The sequence below is a fragment of the Protomyctophum bolini genome (assembly GCF_963924005.1).
Source record: "Protomyctophum bolini genome assembly, chromosome: 17".
NCBI lineage: Eukaryota > Metazoa > Chordata > Actinopteri > Myctophiformes > Myctophidae > Protomyctophum > Protomyctophum bolini.
In genome coordinates this window covers 36832586-36854113 of record NC_137878.1, presented here as the reverse complement: position 1 = coordinate 36854113, position 21528 = coordinate 36832586, and the positions used below count along the sequence as shown (strand labels likewise).

The window sequence follows — 21528 nt, the reverse complement described above, 5'->3', positions numbered from 1 at the left end:
AAAAGGAAAACTAAAATGTGTTTTATTTCAGTTCTGTCCCACGATACTCGGAGGCCTCAACTACCAACTGAGACAGGAACCATCAATACAGACCCTACTGAGTCTGCGTCTGCAAGACCTCCAAGACGTCCACCGTTTTGCCTTCCGACTCCGAGAAGAACCTGTCATTTGGAAGAATGGTCGGTGGCTTCAGCTCACAGAACAATGGTTTTGGAAGTTCCACATTTGGGGCGACAAACAACACCGCCGCTGGAGGCCTGTTTGGAGCCACACAGAGTCAACCTGCTGGTTTCTTTGGTACCGGAACACTAAACCAACCGATGACTGGTTCCCCCGGTACTGGCTTTGGTGGTGGTGGAAACGTCGGTGTATTTGGCAGCACCAATACCGCTTCAACTGGAGGACAATTCTCCCAGCAGAACAATGCCTTTGCATTGAATACCTCCAACACGTCTGGAGGTACCACCGTCAAATTCCTCCCTGTCATAGGAAAAGAGATGGTAACAAGGCACGGCATGTCCACCGCCATCAAAACCGAACACCTGTGTATCACTGCAATGGAGGACTACAAGAACAAATCACTGGAGGAGCTGCGTCATGAGGACTACCAGGCTGGCAGAAAAGGCCCGTCTAACACTCGGGGTGCTGGAGTGACTGCAGTTGGAGGTCTGTTCCCTCCCAGTACAACCAATACGGGCTTTGGTGGTGGTACCGGTGGAAGCGGTCTGTTTGGCAGCACCAACACAGGTTCAACTCCTATGTCTTTTGGATCCTCTTCCCCCCATACCGGTCTCTCCTCCGGACAGCCAACGGCCACATTTGGAGCCAATGCAGCAGGAGGTGCTATTGGTACAACAGGTGGCAATTTGTTTGGGTCACAGACCCAGGGTAATCAGACATCGAGTCTGTTTAATCCACCATCTGCATCCGGTGGTCAGTTTGGAGTCAAAGCCCAGAACAGTACAGCCCCAGGCATGGGTTTTGGTTCTGCGCCGTTTGGCCAGACCAACACGGGCATTGGGACTGGTAACACACAGCAGCCCAGTACGGCCCAAGGATTTGGTCTGTTTGGTCAGACCAACACAGGCATTGGAACTGGTAGCGCACAGCAGCCCGGTATGGCCCAAGGCTTTGGTACCAGGCCTGGTCTGTTTGGTAAGACCAAAGGCTCGTCGAGTACTGGGGCTGGGTCCTTTGGTCAGACCAGCACAGGCTTTGGAACTGGTGGCCCCCAGACAAGTCCAGCGCCAGGCATGGGTTTTGGTTCTGCGCCGTTTGGCCAGACCAACGCGGGCATTGGGACTGGTAACACACAGCAGCCCAGTATGGCACAAGGCTTTGGTCCCGTGTCTGGTCTGTTTGGCCAGACCAACACGGGCATTGGGACTGGAAACAGACAGCAGCCACCCAGTACGGCCCTAGGCTTTGGTACCGGGCCGGGTATATTTGGTCAGACCAACACAGGCATTGGGACTGGTAACACACAGCTGCCCAGTATGGCCCCTGCAGGCTTGGGTAGTGCTGGTCTGTTTGGTCAGACCAACACGGGCATTGGGACTGGCAACAGACAGCAGCCACCCAGTACGGCCCTAGGCTTTGGTACCGGGCCGGGTATATTTGGTCAGACCAACACAGGCCTTGGAACTGGTAACACACAGCTGCCCAGTATGGCCCCTGCAGGCTTGGGTACTGGGCCTTTTGGTCAGTCCAACACAAGCTTTGGAACTGGTAACATGCAGCAGCCCGGTACAGCCCCTGCAGGCTTGGGTACTGAGGCTGGTCTGTTTGGTCAGACCAACACGGGCATTGGGACTGGTAACACACAGCTGCCCGGTACAACAGCCCCAGGCTTGGGTACTGGGCCTGGTCTGTTTGGCAAGACCACAGGCTTTGGACCACAGTCCAGTTTGTTTGATAACAAGACAGGTGCTTTTGGTACAACCACCCTTAACCCTTCTGCCTTTGGAGCTGGAACTGGAATCTTTGGAAGCAGCAACTTGGGCTACGGAGCACCCCAACAATCTTGCCGCTCGGCGGTCCTGGACCGCTTGACGGTCCAGGAGGCGTTGTATTGCCAGCGGTTCATGAATTCCCTGATGATTTCTCCATATGGAGACTCTCCTCTGTTCAGAAACCCCTTGACCGACAGGAAAGAAGAGCCTCTGAAAACAACACATTTGCCTCGACATACCACGTCCGCCCACTTCATACGGACTCCGCGGCGAGCCACCACGTACCTCCCCAGAACTCTGACACCGCAAGGCTCTGCCTCGAAGCTACGGCTCTTCGCCGGACTGGACGAGGAGGAGTCGGCCATGACCAAAGGAGCATTTGTACCCAGGAAGAGCATCAAGAGGTTGGTGTTGAAGGACGTCAGCAGCAGGGTTGTTAACGCCGTGGAGGACACCGCTACGGATTTCCACCCGCGGAGGGAGCGCGGCCACGGGAGCAGTGAGCAAGTGACAGAAGGAGCGTTGTCTGAGCGGGCGATAAGAGTGCAGTGGCCGGAGAGAAGAGAGGAGCGGCCGGAGATTAAAGAGGAACAGCCAGAGATAAAAGAGGAGCAGCCGGAGAGAAGATATGAGCAACAGGAGAGAAAAGAGGAGTGTGAGCAGGAGAACCAGGCTCTTCCTCCTCACCCTGCCGGCGTCGTATTGAGTCGTTTTGGCTACTACACCATCCCACCCGTGGAGGAGTTGGCAGACTTTGTGGACGAGAACGGCCGGTGTTTGGTGGAGAACTTCACCGTGGGACGCAAGGACTACGGCTCGGTCCACTTCCCCGGACCGGTGGACGTGTCTGGACTGAACTTGGACGACATCGTTCACTTCAGACGCAGGGAGGTCATCGTCTATCCCGACGACGCGTGCAAACCGCCCCAGGGGGAGGGGCTCAACATGCGCGCTCAGGTGACATTAGACGGAGTGTGGCCCGTGGACAAAACCAGCGGCGGTGAAATCAGGAGTCCCGAGAGGCTCGCACAGGTCCACTACCCGTCGAGACTGGAAAGCGCCTGCATGAAACTCGGAAACAAGTTCCTGGACTACAGATATGAGACTGGATCCTGGGTGTTTGAAGTGAGCCACTTCTGACTGAGTGAGTCGGATATTCTTTCCGATCACCCCACCATCACCTACGTAAATGTAACCAGCGGAGCGTCGATTAAATCTTGACATTCAACGCTAAAATGGAACCAATAGTAAACATGAGTACACATATCTGTTCATTTACAAATTAATCAATAATATAATATATGACATCCTAGTTCTGGCGTCATAGTCTGGCATGAACCTTTTTGGGTGAGCCTGACACAGAACTTTGTTAGCATTTTGATAGTTTTAGTCATGGTCTTTTTTTTGAATAAAATTAGTTTAGTTTTATTTAGTTCAAGTTTTAGTCGACGGATATGTTCAGTTCATATACACAACATTTCAGCAGATGATACCAGATCAGTGCCTGCAGTCTATTAGGGACGGCCCTACGATTGTGATGGCCCTAAGCAAGATTTTTTTTTGGTCACAACCACCAAAATAAATGCACAGTAGACCGTCTCTACAGACCCGTTTTCTAGCGATTTCTCATCCGCCATCTTTCTATACGGTCCAAAATGGACATTAACTCTATTAGCATCAACCACAGCGAGGTTCACTTGGTCTTCACTTGGTGGAACCAGTAGAAACGTACCCTACTTTATCATTCATTTTTAAATGAATGGGACCACAATAATTTACGAAAACGTAAAACCTTATTATCATAAGGATTTTAAATACAATCACATGACGTTGCAGATTCACTGCCACTACTGTATATACATTACAGGACGACAAACAATGCAACACAATATATATTTATAATGGCCACATGATGTCTCACACTAAATGTTGTTTAAAGTGCTCTACTAAACAAATTCAAAGTCCATACATAGACTTGGCTGCCACATGACATGACATGTCAAAAGCCATGCAATGGAGGGGCTGGCACCCTTAGTGTTTATTAAGGTTTACTAAAGGTAATTAAATCAATTAAAAGGTGTCAGTTCTATTATAGGCCTCTCTGAGAGCAAGGTGCAGGTGTAGCTGGTCTGGTGTCAGTTGTATAGGCCTCTCTGAGAGCAAGGTGCAGGTGTAGCTGGTCTGGTGTCAGTTCTATTATAGGCCTCTCTGAGAGCAAGGTGCAGGTGTAGCTGGTCTGGTGTCAGTTGTATAGGCCTCTCTGAGAGCAAGGTGCAGGTGTAGCTGGTCTGGTGTCACTTCCATTATAGGCCTCTCTGAGAGCAAGGTGCAGGTGTAGCTGGTCTGGTGTCAGTTGTATAGGCCTCTCTGAGAGCAAGGTGCAGGTGTAGCTGGTCTGGTGTCAGTTCTATTATAGGCCTCTCTGAGAGCAAGGTGCAGGCATAGATGTTCTGGTGTCAGTTTTCCTGCATTCGAGCCGCAATGAACTGATTGAATAGTCACGGTTGGCTGATCGGAGAACCTAATTAATATGCTCAGTGGGTCCGTGCTGACAGACATGCTGCTCAGTATCAGATAACACAGAGACACAGAGACAGAGAGATTAGATTGGAGTCGGTTGTTGAGATGAGATTGGAAACAGCAGCAGTTAGGTGGCTGGTCTTTAGATAATGCCCTCGAGCCCATTTAGGCATGTATGTCTGTCTGTCTGTCTGTGGTTTCTGATCTGCATGCAAGTAAAAGAGGAAGCAGAGAGATCAGCCGGCGGCATGTGTTCTGTAAACATGCAGAGGAATTGTATTTGTCCTAATAAAATACAGCACTCACTACAGGCGCGAGTCCACCAGTGATGAGAGAGAGAGACAGAGAGAGAGAGAGGTGTATACACTAGCATTAGTTTCTTGTTCTCGTCCTCTCTCTCTAAACCCTAAAACATTAACCACGTGAACCTCAATGCGTCACACATCAGTGACATTGCATCACAACGCATCACAACGTGACAGTGTGCACACAGTGCGCTGTGCTCACAAGTCCACAGCGCGCCATGTTGCGACGTGTTGTGGACTTGTACATCGCCTTTTTGTCGGTAAAGACCATCTTCTAAATGTTCACTTTTCACTTTGGAAAACAATGCTTACGGTATTTTACATCAAGGTTCCCCCACCCCACTGTCCCTGTATCCACGTGGGGGGGTGTCCCAGTGCACCGTTTGTCTTGTAGGAGCAAACAACAGGCATCAGCATTCAGCACTGACTTTGTGAGACAGACTAGAGTGACTGTATCATCGTAAATAACAATTTACGATGTAGGCATTTAGCAGACATAATAGCCACACAAAGGAGCCAAATCCCACACAAGAAGTACCGTTATTTGCAGTGGTGTAAGGTAAGTGTAAAGTACCACTCAAGTACTGAGTACATGAGTAACATGCACTCAAGTCTTGTACTATAGTCTAGTACACATGATTTGAGGCATTTCATTTTTTTACTTCAGTATTTACAATTTTCATACTTTTACTTTCATACGTCCCCTATTTGCACATACTAGGGCCATGACTGTGGCCACTGTAGCTACAAGAAAGAGCACATGCATTGCTTTCCAGTAAATTACTTCAAAACGAGCGGAGATTGGGCCGTTTTCATTTATTTGAAAGCTTTAGTTACTAGATACTTTGTAGATTTTTATTATAATTACTACAAAAACATACATTGCAGTATTGATACTTATTTTCACCACTGCCAAGAACCACAGAATCTGTATGTTAAAAATAACTTCTCAGACCACACGTTGAAAAGGTGCCAAACTCTGGCTTCCTGTCTCATAAAGCCATTTAGACAGACACAGAGCTCCGTCATGTCGTCATGACAAATAAAATGCAAACGCAAAAGCCATAATTATATGCCACTTTATTGTGCATCCTGGTTTTTGAGTGGTGCAACCACTCCAAGGAACAAGCAATGTCCGTGTTGTTCACCTATCTATGTGACGTTCACCTATGTATGAGCACGAGTATGACTATTAGTACCAGTAGGGGCGCTGTTGTGCCAAACAGAGAGAGAGAGATAGTGCTGTACTGTACTGTTGCCTGCTAATGAGAGAGAGAGAGAGAGAGGAGGGGGAGAGAGGGGAGTTGCACCACTCAGTTCACACGGGTGTGTTTTTTTCTTGTTATCTGCAGGACTCTATACTCAGTAGATCTTGTAGATCTACCATTTTCTCTCTTTTGCGTCACTCGCGGGCTAAATTAATGCATGTCAAACGTGGGGTCATTGAAAACAAAAAGGTTTCCTAGCCACTAAGTGCAACGTACGTAGTACTACGTATGGTACGTACGTATATGCTCGTGACAGGCAGCTCATCAACAACTCATCCTTGGTGCAAAACGCATGTCAAATTTGTCTTTGATTCTGGCTGCCATGGCAGGGGGGAAAAAAAAGAAGAAGTCCTTCAGGCACGTTTCTTTTTCCCCTTACTGTAGCACACATGGTTTAAATGCTAGGGCTTTACATGGTCAGTAATTAGAGTGTGGAGGATATAGTGTTTCTCATACTTTCTCTTGCATTCCTTCTCCGAAGGGCTTCGAGACGTTTCGCGACATTTATAGACGCTGTGCTGACCCACGTTGGCCTTTTTGTCATGTGCAAAAACAAGACGCTTGGCAACAATACAGTCCTAGGTTTCTATTTGGCCATGCCGTTGCAACAGCCTCCCATGCATGGAAGGATATGTCGTCACTGACGGGCAGAAACCTCTAATCTCCATATATGTTTTTAAAACTGCTTGTGCTTTATTTTAGTAAATTAACGCCTAACTACTTGATAATACTGCAGCCTCACACAAAAAAAGCCTCAAAAGTAGCAGATCTACAAGCTGTCAGATCGCACCTCGTTTCGTGATGCGCTTAGGGCTTGTGGATCTGGTACTTTTGATGCTTTTGAATTTGAATCCTGTTAAAACTGTGGACAGCAACAGTTTTTGACAGTTTTGGAAGGTTTCCAATCGACAGATTACATTTGTCACATAATACGATTCAGGCTGCATACACGCGTGCATGGCGAATAATGACGAGAGAAACATGCCACGTATAATTATTCCTTTAAAAAATAACTAATCTCTTTGAGTCTGTCTGAAAACATTCTTCCTCCACTGCCTGCCTGCCTGCTTGTCAACATGTTTATTTGCAGTCTCTCTCTCTCTCTCTCTACACCCTGGTATACCTCTTCCTCATTTCGTGTCAGGAAGTGAGCGCCTAGAAGCCGTCACCACACCACACTGTGCGTGTGCATATGTGCCAGCTAGGTCAGTAGTACGCGTATACATATGTACACAGCCCGGGGTGCAAAACTTGCATCATTCGGAGACTGCACTACTGTATAGAGATCTCTATATAGGATCACACGGCAGAAATGACAGCTCACAGGAACTCTTGTGTGTCGTCCACGTCTTCGTCGGGTCTACGGTTCGGTCACCGAGTTTGATGATGTTGTTTTTGTAACGCTGCGATCGAGCTCCATGTAAGAGACCAGCTTATACAGGTACGGTACATGGTGCTCAGATATTATGTTTACTTAACCCATTCTGACCTGAGATCAGATTCATAACGAGGTTTCCACTGGACACACACTGGTCTGATTAACCCATTCTGACCTGAGATCAGATTCTAAAAATTTCAGTCGTTCTTCGATTTTTCAAAAAATAGCAGACCTACAAGCTCGTAGCGCGCCACTCGGTGGCGCGCTATGAGCTTGTAGATCTGCTATTTTTCAATAGCTAAAGCATAACATGATGCTGAACACCAAAATGGGTTCCCGGTTAAACAGGTACTGCATACATACGGTGCTCAAATATTATGTTTACTCAATGATGTCTGCGGTATCTACAGTGTTGGTGATTAAATGAAAAATCATGAACATAATTATGTGCAAATCGTTGAATTTTTAACTCAAATATTTGCTTGTGGGCGGGGTCCCTGGAACAAAAACTTTTGAGACAATGGTCCGTGGCCGAATTGTGAGTTCTTGTCATGAAGAACATTAATGTATCACCACTGATACAGGAACATGCATACGTTTTTTTTTCAGAAAACCGTTTTATTTAGAATAGATTTTAGAATAGATTTAATTGGAATTGGCCTCATAGGTCTTAACGGGATGAAAGCCTTCAGAGAGAAAGGAGAGGGCGATTCAGGAACAATGATTGTTGTTTGCTTGTGTCTCTGATGTGAGATAAGAGTATAGTCACTTCCCTAGCCTGAGAGCAGCTGAAGTGGAAACTTGCGGTGTGATTACCATCGAGGTTTCCTTTTTGACAGCGAGTGTCCTGGTAGAGAATGAGATAAGAGACACTGACTGCCCCGCAAATATAGGAAGTTACAAAAACTGAACACTTCACAGCCTTGCGGGAAGAGAGAAGTGTCAAAACACACACCCCCCATATAGAACCACACTCTGCTGGGTGGCTTCTGAGCCCAGATGTGTTTCAACATACGTATCGGTGCATGACTTGAGTGGTGAAGTGTGTGTTTATGTGTATGTGTGTGTGTGTGTTCAGGCCAGTAGATCCGCAGGCCTCCACAGAGGATCGATGGGGAACGTGATGGGTGGTTCGATTGGGAACGTGATCAGAGGTTCCATGTGGAACGCCAACAACGACAACACCGGCAATGACAATACAGTGAAAGGTATTGATTGGTCTTCTGAATTATTGTATTTACACTGGACTCTCTGTTATTTCTGCATTGTCGTCTCTGTCGGGTGGAAACCTCACTTGTGTAAAAAACTGTTACTGTTCAGGATTCAAATTCAAAACTAGCAACGTGATGCTTTTGTGTGATCAAGTGGGGCGTTAACTATGTTATGTTAGCCTGTGAAAGTACTGAAAGTTACGGCAATGATGCTTTCATACTGTATATACAGCACCAACACCATTCGCTAGTTTTTTACGGACTTCACAAAAATGTATTGGTGGTAGGGATACAGCAATGTGTATCAGCTACATATCTGTATCGGCGAATAGATCTGACATTAACCAATATTAATCTGTTGTTGTTGTTGTTAATGCATACCTTTTGCGTTGGCTATGTTGGTGTGTTGTGTTAACTTCAGTCTACCAAGCTGTAGATTCTGAACATTTATATTTCTTGTATTGAAGATGAATTTGTTTCCCTGGCACAAAAGGGGGAAATAAAAACTAAACATTATATCGCATCAGTATCGGCTAATTTTCATATCGGTGCATTGCTAATTGGTGGAGGTATATGTCTGTGGCCTACTGGTAGGATGAAAAGGACACGCAGCCATGCACGCGCGCACACACACACACACACACACACACACACACACACACACACACACACACACACACACACACACACACACACACACACACACACACACACACACACACACACACACACACACACACACACACACACACACACACACACACACACACACACACACACACACACACACACACACACACACACACACACAGCTAAAACAAATTTGTAGTTTTCACGAGACGAGGGAGGCTACAAATAGACTAGTAGTAAGAGCAGGTCAGTCACTAAAAGCTTTTAGATGTGTCATTTTCGGGAAGGGCATGATGCGACAAAGTCTAAAATGAAATCAGTCGTCACGAATCCATTTGCCAAACTTGTCTGACGTCTTGTCTGTGCAACATATATATATATATATACCTGCATGCTGCTAACCTTGCTGCTTGTGGTCTGTCTGGGTGTCAGAAGTGGACGCGCTGATGGCGATCCAGGACTACCCGTGCTCTGACCTCAGCGAGCCCATCTTCAAGATGGGAGAGAAGCTCAGCATCATCTCACAGTGAGTTCCTCCTCCTGCCCTGACTGCACTGCACTGTACCGCTGTCTTTCTTTCTGCCACGCTCCATCCATGCACGATATATAGACTAGAGCAGTGCTCCCCAAACGCTTTACCCTGTGACCCAAAAACAGAAATGAGACATTCACCCAAATTAGTGAAATAGACCAATGGTTATAAAGCATGATGTTCCCCTCCTACTCTGCACACCAACCCCACTCCTTATACTTCCGTCTATCTTTCTACTTCACATATCTCTTCTCTTCTCTTCTCTTATGCTCATGAAATCCTTGCTGGCTATTACTACTATTTACCCTATTAAAACAAATGTATACAATGATAGAAAAAGGTGTCAAAGTTCCAAGTGGGAGGGTGGGGGGTAAGGTTGTTACTCGTCTTGTCTCACGTTCCGTTTCGTTTAGTCTAATTTTTGTTTTGTTTCAGTTTCAGTTGTGACCACTCAAACCAACTCAAAAACAATTCTGTCCATGTAATATCAGAACTGTCCTGTTCCCTGTCTGTTCTCTGTATTTGTATGTAAAAATAGAAAAAGAAGCATGCCATATGTACTACATTTTTTCCTGTCCATAACCTTATTCTATGCTCAATAAAAAACTCTAAAATTGAATTAGTGAAAATAGCCAATCTACAAGCTCACAACGTGGCGTGACATATGTGTTCTAATTTATGGAATTCCATTAGATTGTTCCGTGAATGACACATTTAACCCACTTTCAACACGACATACTTCTTTTTACTTAATGCCATTATTACTAAAAAAAAACAATTGTGGGCTTATGAATAAATAACTATAGCTAAGTTAACCCAGAGCTTTGGTTTGCGCTTTGCAAATCACCATTTAAGATTCGATTTAACACAAATGGGAACTTCTACTTGAAATGAATATTGGAAGTATGTTGACACTCTCGAGCGCGTGGGCGTCGTATAGAGAAGTTTGGTAGTTAACGTTGCGTTTGTGGTTGTGTTGTCAGGGAGGCAGTGGTGGAAAGTAACTAAGTGCATTTACTTAAGTACTGTACTTAAGTACAATTCTGAGGTACTTTAGTTGAGTATTTCCAATTTCCAGTACTTTTACTTCTACTCCACTGTACATCTCGGACCCAAATATTTTACTCCTTTAAAACTTAACTTAAAAACTTGAGTTGCTTTGTAGATTTTAAACATGCATTACCCACTTCAGCCCCATATATACATCTACAAGCTCACAATGCATCGCAATGTGAGCTCGTGGATCAGCTATTAAAATAAATATAGACATTGGAAAACTTGGAACTTTTACAGAAGTACATTGCGTAGTTCTATATTGCAGTATTGATAATTTTACTTAACCCATTCTGAACGGGAACCCGTTTTGGTGTTTAGCATCATGTCGTGCTTTAGCTATTGAAAAACAGCAGATCTACAAGCTCATAGCGCGCCACCGAGTGGCGCGCTACGAGCTTGTAGGTCTGCTATTTTTTGAAAAATCGAAGAACGACTGACATTTTTTAGAATCTGATCTCAGGTCAGAATGGGGTTAATCAGACCACAGTGTGTGTCCAGTGAAAACCTCGTATGAATCTGATCTCAGGTCAGAATGGGTTAAGTAAAACAATTGAGTACTGCTTTTTTTCCCACCACTGCAGGGAGGCTCACTGGTGGAAGGTGCGCTCCAGTCGAACAGGAACGGAGAACTTCATCCCCCACAGTCACGTAGCTAAAGTCTATCACGGGTAAGAACTACAACCCCCAGAGACCCCACAGCCACGTAGCTAAAGTCTATCACGGGTAAGAACTACAACCCCCAGAGACCCCACAGCCACGTAGCTAAAGTCTATCACGGTTAAGAACTACAACCCCCAGAGACCCCACACTACAGCCATGTAGCTAAAGTCTATCACGGGTAAGAACTACAACCCCCAGTGACCCCACAGCCATGAAGCTAAAGTCTATCAGGGGTAAGAACTACAACCCCCAGAGACCCCACACTACAGCCATGTAGCTAAAGTCTATCACGGGTAAGAACTACAACCCCCAGTGACCCCACACTACAGTCACGTAGCTAAAGTCTATCACGGGTAAGAACTACAACCCCCAGTGACCCCACAGTCACGTAGCTAAAGTCTATCACGGGTAAGAACTACAACCCCCAGTGACCCCACACTACAGCCATGTAGCTAAAGTCTATCACGGGTAGGAACTACAACCCCCAGAGACCCCACACTACAGCCATGTAGCTAAAGTCTATCACGTGTAAGAACTGCAACCCCCACAGTCACGTAGCTAAAGTCTATCACGGGTAAGAACTACAACCCCCAGTGACCCCACACTACAGCCATGTAGCTAAAGTCTATCACGGGTAAGAACTACAACCCCCAGTGACCCCACACTACAGCCATGTAGCTAAAGTCTATCACATGTAAGAACTGCAACCCCCACAGTCACGTAGCTAAAGTCTATCACGTGTAAGAACTACAACGCCCACAGTCACGTAGCTAAAGTCTATCACGTGTAAGAACTACAACGCCCACAGTCACGTAGCTAAAGTATATCACGGGTAAGAACTACAACCCCACAGTCACGTATAGCTAAAGTCTATCACGGGTAAGAACTACATCCTCCATACAGCAATGTATAAAGTCTATCACGGTCACGGGTATAAGAACTTTTGTCAAGGAGGATTTGTTGGTCTGCCTTACAAAGTATAGAGGGTCTAAGTGGTTAAACTGAAGTGATATTGTTAATTCCAAATATTATCCAAGTATTCTGCTTGGACTTGCATCATTGCATCTATCCATCCATCCATCTAGCCATCTATTTATATGTCTATCTATCCATCCATCCAACATTTCCCACCTCTAAGCAAGTACTTGGCGACAGTATAAGGAAAACCTCCCTTTTAACGGGAGTAAACCTTGACTGTGGGGTGGGCAGACCATCTGCCTCGACCCTGCTGGTCATACAGACTGTGGGGTGGGCAGGCCACTGCCTCGACCCTGATACAGACTGTGGGGTGGGCAGGCCATCTGCCTCGACCCTGCTGGTCATACATAGATACTCTACCCTCTATTTTATCTTTCATTAGAGAGCTCATATAGAGCAAGCTTCTAATTTGCGTCAGTTGCTGCTAATATTAACTTCACTTGACTGTGTGTGCACTGGACGGATACATTTGGAATTGATTGTTTTGTGGGCTCTCTCTCTCTGCAACAGCAGCGAGAGCAGTAAGCTATTGATGTCGTAGAACTTATGGGCACCAAACTACTACTACTACTACTACATACACTTTAACTTAGAAACTGGTTGCAGGTGGCTGTTTGAGGGCGTGATCAGACAGAAGGCGGAGGAGCTGTTGCTGATGCCTGAAAACAGGGTGGGATCCTTCTTGGTGCGAGAGAGCACCTCCGCGAGAGGTGGGTTTATGCCATTGTTAACTAAATCTCAACATAGATAAACATAGCATGGCAGTAATACCAACGTGCGTGTGTCGAGGTGTCAACGTAAACATACATTAGCGTAGATCAAGGCTGTACTTTAAACCATCTCAGATGTGCTGAGCCATCATCAGGCCTTAATTATGCAGAGGCCAACACGTGTGTCAATTATCTCCAGGCGTGACTCATGAGTGTTACGGTTACTCGAGTAATCATTGAAACAGCGGGTCGATCTTTTAAATCTATCATGATGATGAGTATTCTTCTGCGTGTTGTCGGCAGAATAGAACACTTTGTACAATTAACGAGGGAAACCATTTACTGTAACACCTTGACATCATTTCCATCGGTGTGTGTGTGTGTGTGTGTGTGTGTGTGTCATAATTTACGGGACAAGATTAGGAACTGCTAGATTAGGAAGTGGTATTTTTCAAAGTGTCACATGAAGCAGAAGTACTGTACATGACATCATGCATTCACAGTACAAGGAAGACAAAACAGCACTTCCTAATCTAGCAGAAAAAAGTTTGAGCACCGGTGCTCAAACCTTTTTTATGTCAAGAACCCCCAGAATAATCTGTATTCGGCCACGTATTCGGACCCACATCTGAAAATGTGTTCTTCCAGGGATCCACCCCAGAAGCAAAAGATTTGAGTTAAAAACATTCACCGTGAAAGAATAGACCGTATATTCAAAGACTTGAGCCACATTTTCAAAAATTGCAGATCTACAAGCTTGTATAGCGGAGCACCCGGTGACACGCTATGAGCTTGTAGATCTGCTATTTTTTAACAGCTACTGTATAAGATAATGGTTAAAAAGCTACAAGGTGACACAGATGCGTTCCAGGTCTTAATGGGTCCCATGTATGTCATCCATTAAGAGTGTTATAACGGGTCCTATGTCGTGCATTGAGAGTGTTATAATGGGTTCCATGTCGTGCATTAAGAGTGTTATAATGGGTCCCATGTCGTGCGTTCACAGGCGTGTATTCCCTGTCGGTGAAACACAGAAAGATAAAGCACTATCGTATCTTCCGACTGGACAACAGCTGGTACTACATCTCTCCTCGACTCACCTTCCAGTGCCTGGAAGACCTGGTCAACCATTACTCTGGTGAGTGTCTATATGCACGCACACACACACACACGCGCACATGCACACGACACAATGCGTTAGAGCTCTTGGCTTGGGCATTCCTGTTTATCTGCTGGCCTCTCACAACTAATCTATGGACATCAGTCTGAGTTCACAGGCAGGCAGCGTCGCAGCTTTTGTTTTATTTAGTGCAATAAAGCGTCTGTCGCATTGGAGCCCTCAGCGTGCGAGCTTGTATTAACTTAAGTGTCCCCGCATTGCCACGGCTTCCAAATATAAAACACAAGCCGGTTAGAGCATCCTAAAGACTGTTGGTACATTAACACCTTGGAAAGGGAGGCCTCTTCCAGACTGTGGTCCAATGCACAACCCACATCCAAAACTGTCACTTTCTACTCACACCATCTGTCTTCTTATCTACAGCGTGAACCCACACTTCTGGCTCCGAGAGGATATTTTTGGAACGCGACTGGAAACGAGATATATAGCTTTGACTTGATTGTGAACACTGATGTGCACTTTGTGTCAGCGATAAGGATAGGCCAAGTAATTATTACTGTATATCTGGTGTTTAGGACATTTTCCTTTCTCCATTGCTTTGGGGTTTGCAACTTGTTTGCATTTCTGAGTGAGTGGGCGTGTGTTTGCTAACATCATGTTGTTTACTGGTGTGCGCGGTCGTGCGTGCGTGTGTGAGTGCGTGCGTTAAGTGCAGCAGAAAGTGCTGCAGACTTCTTTCAAAAAGCAGTCAGTGGTGGAAAATTAAGTAAAAGTATCAATACTGCAACATAGAAATACTCTGGATTAAGTCTGGAATTAAAAATGTACTTAAAAGTGCCAAAAGTAAATTCAAGAAATTCACACAACTACTGTGAAAGATATCCCCCAAATGTAAATTGTTAATGTATTATTATTATTATTGTAATAATTATTATAAAAAATATCAAATTTGCATGAAACTTAATTTATTTTTTTAATTTTTTTAACATAATTTCTTCTGCAAAGTCCTAGTAGTACAAAGCAGCAGTAAGGCTGAAATCTATTTTTTGCAACTATAAATATATCCGGGTCTTGCAGGGTTAAAAAGCGACCAGTGGAAACCACTAATCCTTCTATGTATAAATAGAGTGAGTTCTTATCTGTGGCTTCAACCACATCTAGCAGACACTCACTCTCATCCAGAAGACTTTACAAAACGCAATGTCAGGGTAAATAAGCATGAATCCAGTATACAAATGGTAAATATAGACACGCAAAGCGTGTGCCAAGAAAACTATTAAGTATAACCAGGATAACACTAACAGTAAACGTCAAAAGCAGCATTAACAACAAGCTATCTAAATAAAATTATTTTCAGCATTCGTCGTCAAAATACTAATACCGGTATGTATATAATATTAGTGCTGCACAATTAATCGAATAAAGATCAAGATCTCGATTCAGACTCATTTTGTGAAGAATGGTGCAGCACTAGTTGGCTGTCCAATTCATTTGAGTTACTCTTATGTTTTCTTTTGAAAAAATATTTTCATGGATTTTTATTTGAATTGTGTGAGAATCGTGATCTCAATTCTTGTGGAGGAAAACCGAGATGCTCACATTTGAGCAAGAAACGTGCAGCATTAAAATATGTGAGCGGAATGCTACTGCATATAGAACACGCTGTGGGCTTGTAGATACTGTAGACAATATGTCTTGGGTGCATGACATGATGCTCCAATGAAGACATGCTTGGCTTCTATGGATTCCAAATGACTGAAATCAGTCACCCAGTGTTATTTTTGGTAGCAAATTTAGATTTTAGTTTTAGTCATAGTCCTTTGAATAGTTTCCATTAAGTTTTAGTCACATTTTAGTCACCCGGAATGTTTTAGTGTCAGATTGGTTTTAGTCGACTAAATGCAATAGGATTTTAGTAGATTAAATCTACAGTTGATTTAGTTGACTAAAATGTGTTTTGTATAATGGGCAGTAAAACAAAAAATGAATTTCATTTTCCAATTTCTTTCAAATCACACACTAGACACACTCTGTCCTCCTCAGGAGTACCAATGAATCTACCCGTTTCCAAAGCCAACAGTAACAGTAATATATGCTATGAAAAATTGATATTGAAAATGTCCCGTGACACGGGGAAATGCCCCGTGAAAAACGGCTAGCCTAGCCATCCAACCGGCTCTGCTCTGGGAGAGATTTAGTCTTTGTTTTGATTAGGCGGTTCCATCATGCTCGTTAAGCACGGCTAATGGCTATTTCAAACAATCAGATTGCTTCCTCGAAACGACCTGTTGTATAATCTTTACTTTCTCCCCCTGCTGTGGTTGAGGGAGTATGTTGCCAGCTACATCCTGTTGTTGACTGGTAGCGCGTGTGTGTGTGTGTGCGTGCGTGTGCAGTGTGTGTGCGCGCAGTGTGTGTGTGTGTGTGTGTGCGTAGCACAGCGTCTAACTTCCCCCTCTCTTCTTCCTCGTGGCATCAGACGCAGCAGATGGCCTGTGCTGTGTGCTCACCTCCCCCTGTCTGTCAGGAACCTTCCCTACACTCCAGTCCACCATGCACACCCCGCCTGTCACCATGCGCCGCCACTTTGACTGGAGGAATGTAGACAGGTAAAAAATATATATACATATATCACTATTATTTCAACAGTAAGAAGTCCAGTGTACGAATGATCGGGAGCACCAAAACTGGGGCAGTGGGGGGGGGGGGGGGTCGATTCTGTTCAATTCTGATAACGGGACGTGACTCAAACGTCGCTGAGTCGGCTGAAAATCTGCTGTCAAAATCACATGTGAAGAACTCCATTACAGTGTTGATTTTGACAGTATAGATTTGGATTTAGTTTTAGTCATGGAGTTATCTGTCAGGCATGCCCAAATATGGAGTCTATGCAGATGTCTCAGAACATTATTGTTATGACAGAACAGGCCAGCTCCATATATGGAGATCTAGGGTGGGTGACCAGGCTATAATTTGTGGCCCTGTCCAGAGCCCGGGCAGAGGCTTTAGTGCTGGTTCTGGTGTGTCCCACCGACTCAAGGCTGTGCACTGCGGTGGTGGTGTGGAACGCATGTGTCAAATTTGGAGTCGGTGGGGCGAGCGGTAACAGACGAGTTACGTGGCGTAACAGACGTACATGATTGCAAAGTCATAGTAATAATCATAATAATAATGTGATCTATTCTCCACCCACGGCAGCAGGCAGCTGATTGGCTCAGAGGGTCCCACCGGCCCGTCGTCTGACAACATGGTCAGCTACGGCGTGAGGAACAGCATGGCCTCCTACATGTCCCTCTCCACCAATCAGGAGGACGCCGACGACGCTGCCGCCAGGAACTCCAGTAGGAAGAAAAAGAGCCGCTCCGTCTACGCTCTGCCCGACAGTCAGGACTACCATGACCAATTTTTCTAGTCCGTTCATCTTCAACCGCTTATCCGTAGTCGGGTCTCCGCGCCAGAGAGCTCCAGACTTCCCTCTCCAGAGCAACATCAGTAACTTCCTCCTGGGGGATCCCGAGGGGTTCCCCGGGGTCTCCTCCTCCCAGTGAGACAGTGCATTGAGGACCTCCCTATAGGGAGAGGCTCGAGAGACATCCTATATAACCAGATGCCCGAACCACCTATAAGCTGGCTCCTTTCCAGGCGAAGAATCAGCGACTCTACTCCGAGTACATCCCAGAAATTACTTGTTTATTTTCTATCAATTACACAGCCCATGAAGCTGTGAGTTTTTATTTAATTGTATTTATTTATTCGCATTTCCTAAGACAATAATTGATGACCGGAGTCTCCTCTAACCGAGTCTCCTATTGACCGATGACCCGGTCATCAGATTATTGGCTCAGGAATGCGACAAAAACAACAAAATCAAGGCTTCAAGGGGGAGTGTAATCGATAGAAAATAACATTATTTTTGGGGTGAACTGGTATTCCTTTAAGGGGGGGGGGGGGGGAGAGAGAGAGAGAGAGAGAGAGAGAGAGAGAGCGAGAGAGAGAGAGAGAGAGAGAGAGCGCTGTAGAGCTTGAACGATCAGAGAGACTGAACGCTCCCCCTCCCAAAATGATCACAAAGACTGGACGATCAGAGGAACTGAACGCTTCCCCTCCCCCCTAATGATCACAAAGACTAGATGATCAGTGAAACTGAACACACACACACACACACACACACACACACACACACACACACACACCACCACCGATGGCATTGGACGATATACTGATCAAACATTGATGTTAAGTGACGTGAACCCTGGTGTCAGAGACACTGGGTGTAAGAACTGCGACATAAAGAGCCTAAGCTGGAAGTACAGGAAGTAACCACCCACCCACGTAAATGATGTTGAAGATCTGTGCCAGATCTGGTTACACTCGCTATAGGGCGTGAAAACTGCGTCGTGATTGGTTTTAAAAGACCATTTGAAATGAGAAACGAGGTTAGCCTTGGCCCATATTACGTCGCTGTCGGTAAGTAACCGGTTTTGAATGAGGATTCCAGCCGACAGACGATATACGTTACATTTACAGACATTGTATGCCGGCGTTGCACAGCGGAAATAGCAGATCTACAAGCTCACAATGTGCATCACGTGCTGTTTGTGAGCTATATACAGTAGTAACCTCGCCTCACCAGGCTTCCCACCGCCTCGGAGGAAAGCCTGGTCTCTGTTTCAAAAGTCTGTATGATCGCGCCTGGGGCCGGATGATGTGGTTACATCATGTTGTAGTATTGTTTTGTAGTCGCCAGACAGGATGAACAGGCGGCGACAACTTCCTTTTACCTCTCAATAAAAGCTCTCGCTTACGAGAGCTTTTATTGCTTTTAATCAAACAGAAAGCAACAAACAGCTTCCTGTTTGTTGTAGGCAAACCATTGCCTACAACATGACGTAAGCATATCATCCTGCTCCAGCCCGGATCATATACCGAAATGAAATGGTGCCCAGGCTAATACAGTAGATAGGTTGATTTCACGGTGGGTGAAACATTCCAAACAACCACCAGTGCCCCGGCCGTCGTACAAGGTTTACCTGCTGATACGAGCACTTTGAACTGTTTAAATGCTCTACACCCTTAGCTGATAACCCATTAAGACATGAAACCAGATTCTACAAATGACCTCTAAATCCTGACAGTGTTCTGAAAAACCTATGTTTCTATATCAGTGGTGCTCAAACAATGTAATGTCACTGAGCCCCAAAATGATATTCTGTGAAAAAATGAAGAGAACAAAAAAGAAAATAGCAGATCTACAAGCATGTAGCGCTATGAGCCTGTATATCTGCTAATTTTCAACAGCTAAAATATAAAATAATGGTTTTAGTGTTTAAAAGCTAAGGTGGCACAGATGCGTTCCAGGTATTAATATGTGTTAAGCATGAGCTGAAGGGAAAGAGCTGTGAGAATAATTCTGGACTACAGATCGGATCCGGAACCTTAGGAACCAGGATTCCACTTCCATCACATGTGCAGTTACAATACAGGTGGTTCTTGAACTTTTTAATTGCGAGGATCATCACGACTGAGTGTGTGTACCGTACAAATGGAACTAAATGGGTCCATTTTGTTCCATGTGTACACAGACTACACACCCTCAGAGTCATAGTTACTGTTACAGTTTCCATTAAGGGACCCTAAAGGAGTGTGTACAAATGGAACCAAAAGAGTCCATCGTTTGTACACACTTTCAGACTTACAGAACCGTTAGGGTCCAATAAGGGACCCCAAAGGATTGTACTGTACAATTGTCAAACATTTGGGTCCATTTGTAGCACCGTAAGGGTCCATGACAGCGATGAGCATTCTAATCTGGACACACCACTTTTGGTCTAAAACAACCAAACAGCTTTGGCATCATGACAGTCTCTACTATAGAGATTTGAATCCTTTGTTTGTGTGTGTTCATGTAGCTCGCACAAACTATTTTCCACTGTTGATTTACTGCAATGGTACCTGATTAATAAATGTCAAATGGTCCCGCTGTGAACATGAAGAGAATCCAAGCGTGTGTGTGTGTGTGTGTGTGTGTGTGTGTGTGTGTACTAGATGGGAGTAGATGATGTGGAAACGTTCTAGAAAGGGGCCAACGTCATCTCTTGAGTATGCTCAAGGGATGATCATCATTCATTTTTTTGTTAAGTTGCCAAGGGATTCTGTGGATCCGTGCTTTAAATCTACCATCATGCACTGACTCCACGTCGTCCAGCATTTTGGGAACCTTTCGCAATCCTTCACGCGATCCAAGGATAAACATTTTGTCCGTGGCAAGAATTGGAAGAACTATATGTTCCTTTTTGAAGGATCGCATCAAGCTGTTATTGTCTCCATCACGCAGCATGGTCGCCACATGAGATCAGCAGTCAACAATAACACTATAGCTACTACCTCGCACCGCGGGCAGATAAAGAAATATGTAAACGAAAAAAGGGGAAAAAATGCACAAATAATTAAAACAAAATGGTGTAAAGTCTAAATATTTTGGGGCGGATGCAGAATATGCGCATCGACAGGCTGGGTGCTGGGCTAAAGAGACTTCAGTAGAAAGATGGATGGAGCCAGGCCGCACACCATATAGGTGCAAAATACTTTTTTGAAATTTCGGGAAACAGGTCAGGCATTGTCCAAAGGACAAGATCAGGAGAGGCTTAAAACGTAGTGCGGAACCCTCCCAAACCAAAAGTGTCACTTGACATGTTACGTTTTTCAATTACAATTAAGAAATCACTTTTTTTGTTATCTTTTTATCATCAGTCATCACCATCAACTCCATAGTGTGTGTCACTGACGCCAAATCTATTTGGAATCCTGAAAAGTAACATTTTGATATATTATTAGTATTTAACCCATTCTGACCTGGCACCCGTTTTGGTGTTAGCATCATGTTATGCTTTAGCTATTGAAAAATAGCAGATCTACAAGCTCATATCGCGCCACCGAGTGGCGCGATACGAGCTTGTAGGTCTGCTATTTTTGAAAAATCGAAGAACGACTGACATTTTTAGAATCTGATCTCAGGTCAGAATGGGTTAATCAGACCAGTGTGTGTCCAGTGGAAACCTGGTATGAATCTGATCTCAGGTCAGAATGGGATAAATATGTCACTATACTGTATTGTGCAGTATAGGCACACATTAGCTCCTCCTGAGATTCTTATCACTTTCTTTCCATTAGTTTTCTTCCAAATCAACATGACAGATGTGAGAATAGCA

The 21528-nt window shown here is 44.9% G+C and overlaps 1 protein-coding gene across 3 annotated transcripts; it reads left to right on the top strand.

Annotated features, from left to right (window-relative positions):
* The first annotated feature begins 7256 nt into the window (after positions 1–7256).
* Positions 7257–19026, top strand: sla1a (Src like adaptor 1a). Of its 3 annotated transcripts, none has more exons than XM_080787587.1 (8): positions 7257–7486; positions 8502–8631; positions 9697–9790; positions 11434–11520; positions 13097–13200; positions 14207–14338; positions 16800–16929; positions 17522–19026. In XM_080787587.1, exons 2-8 carry the CDS (start codon positions 8535–8537, stop codon positions 17730–17732), a joined length of 855 nt encoding a protein of 284 aa, XP_080643713.1. In that variant the 5' UTR covers positions 7257–7486; positions 8502–8534; the 3' UTR covers positions 17733–19026. The 3 variants fall into 3 exon arrangements, with proteins under 3 accessions (XP_080643713.1, XP_080643711.1, XP_080643712.1); XM_080787585.1 differs by having other exon boundaries at positions 17519–19026; XM_080787586.1 differs by lacking the exon at positions 7257–7486 and having other exon boundaries at positions 8390–8631; positions 17519–19026.
* Positions 19027–21528: the final 2502 nt, after the last annotated feature.

Coding starts and splice junctions, on each gene's coding strand:
- sla1a (XM_080787585.1), top strand. CDS start 8,535: ATGGGGAACGTGATGGGTGGTTCGATTGGGAACGTGATCAGAGGTTCC. Junction 9,791..11,433: donor AAGCTCAGCATCATCTCACA/GTGAGTTCCTCC, acceptor CCACCACTGCAG/GGAGGCTCACTGGTGGAAGG. Junction 16,930..17,518: donor GACTGGAGGAATGTAGACAG/GTAAAAAATATA, acceptor CACCCACGGCAG/CAGGCAGCTGATTGGCTCAG.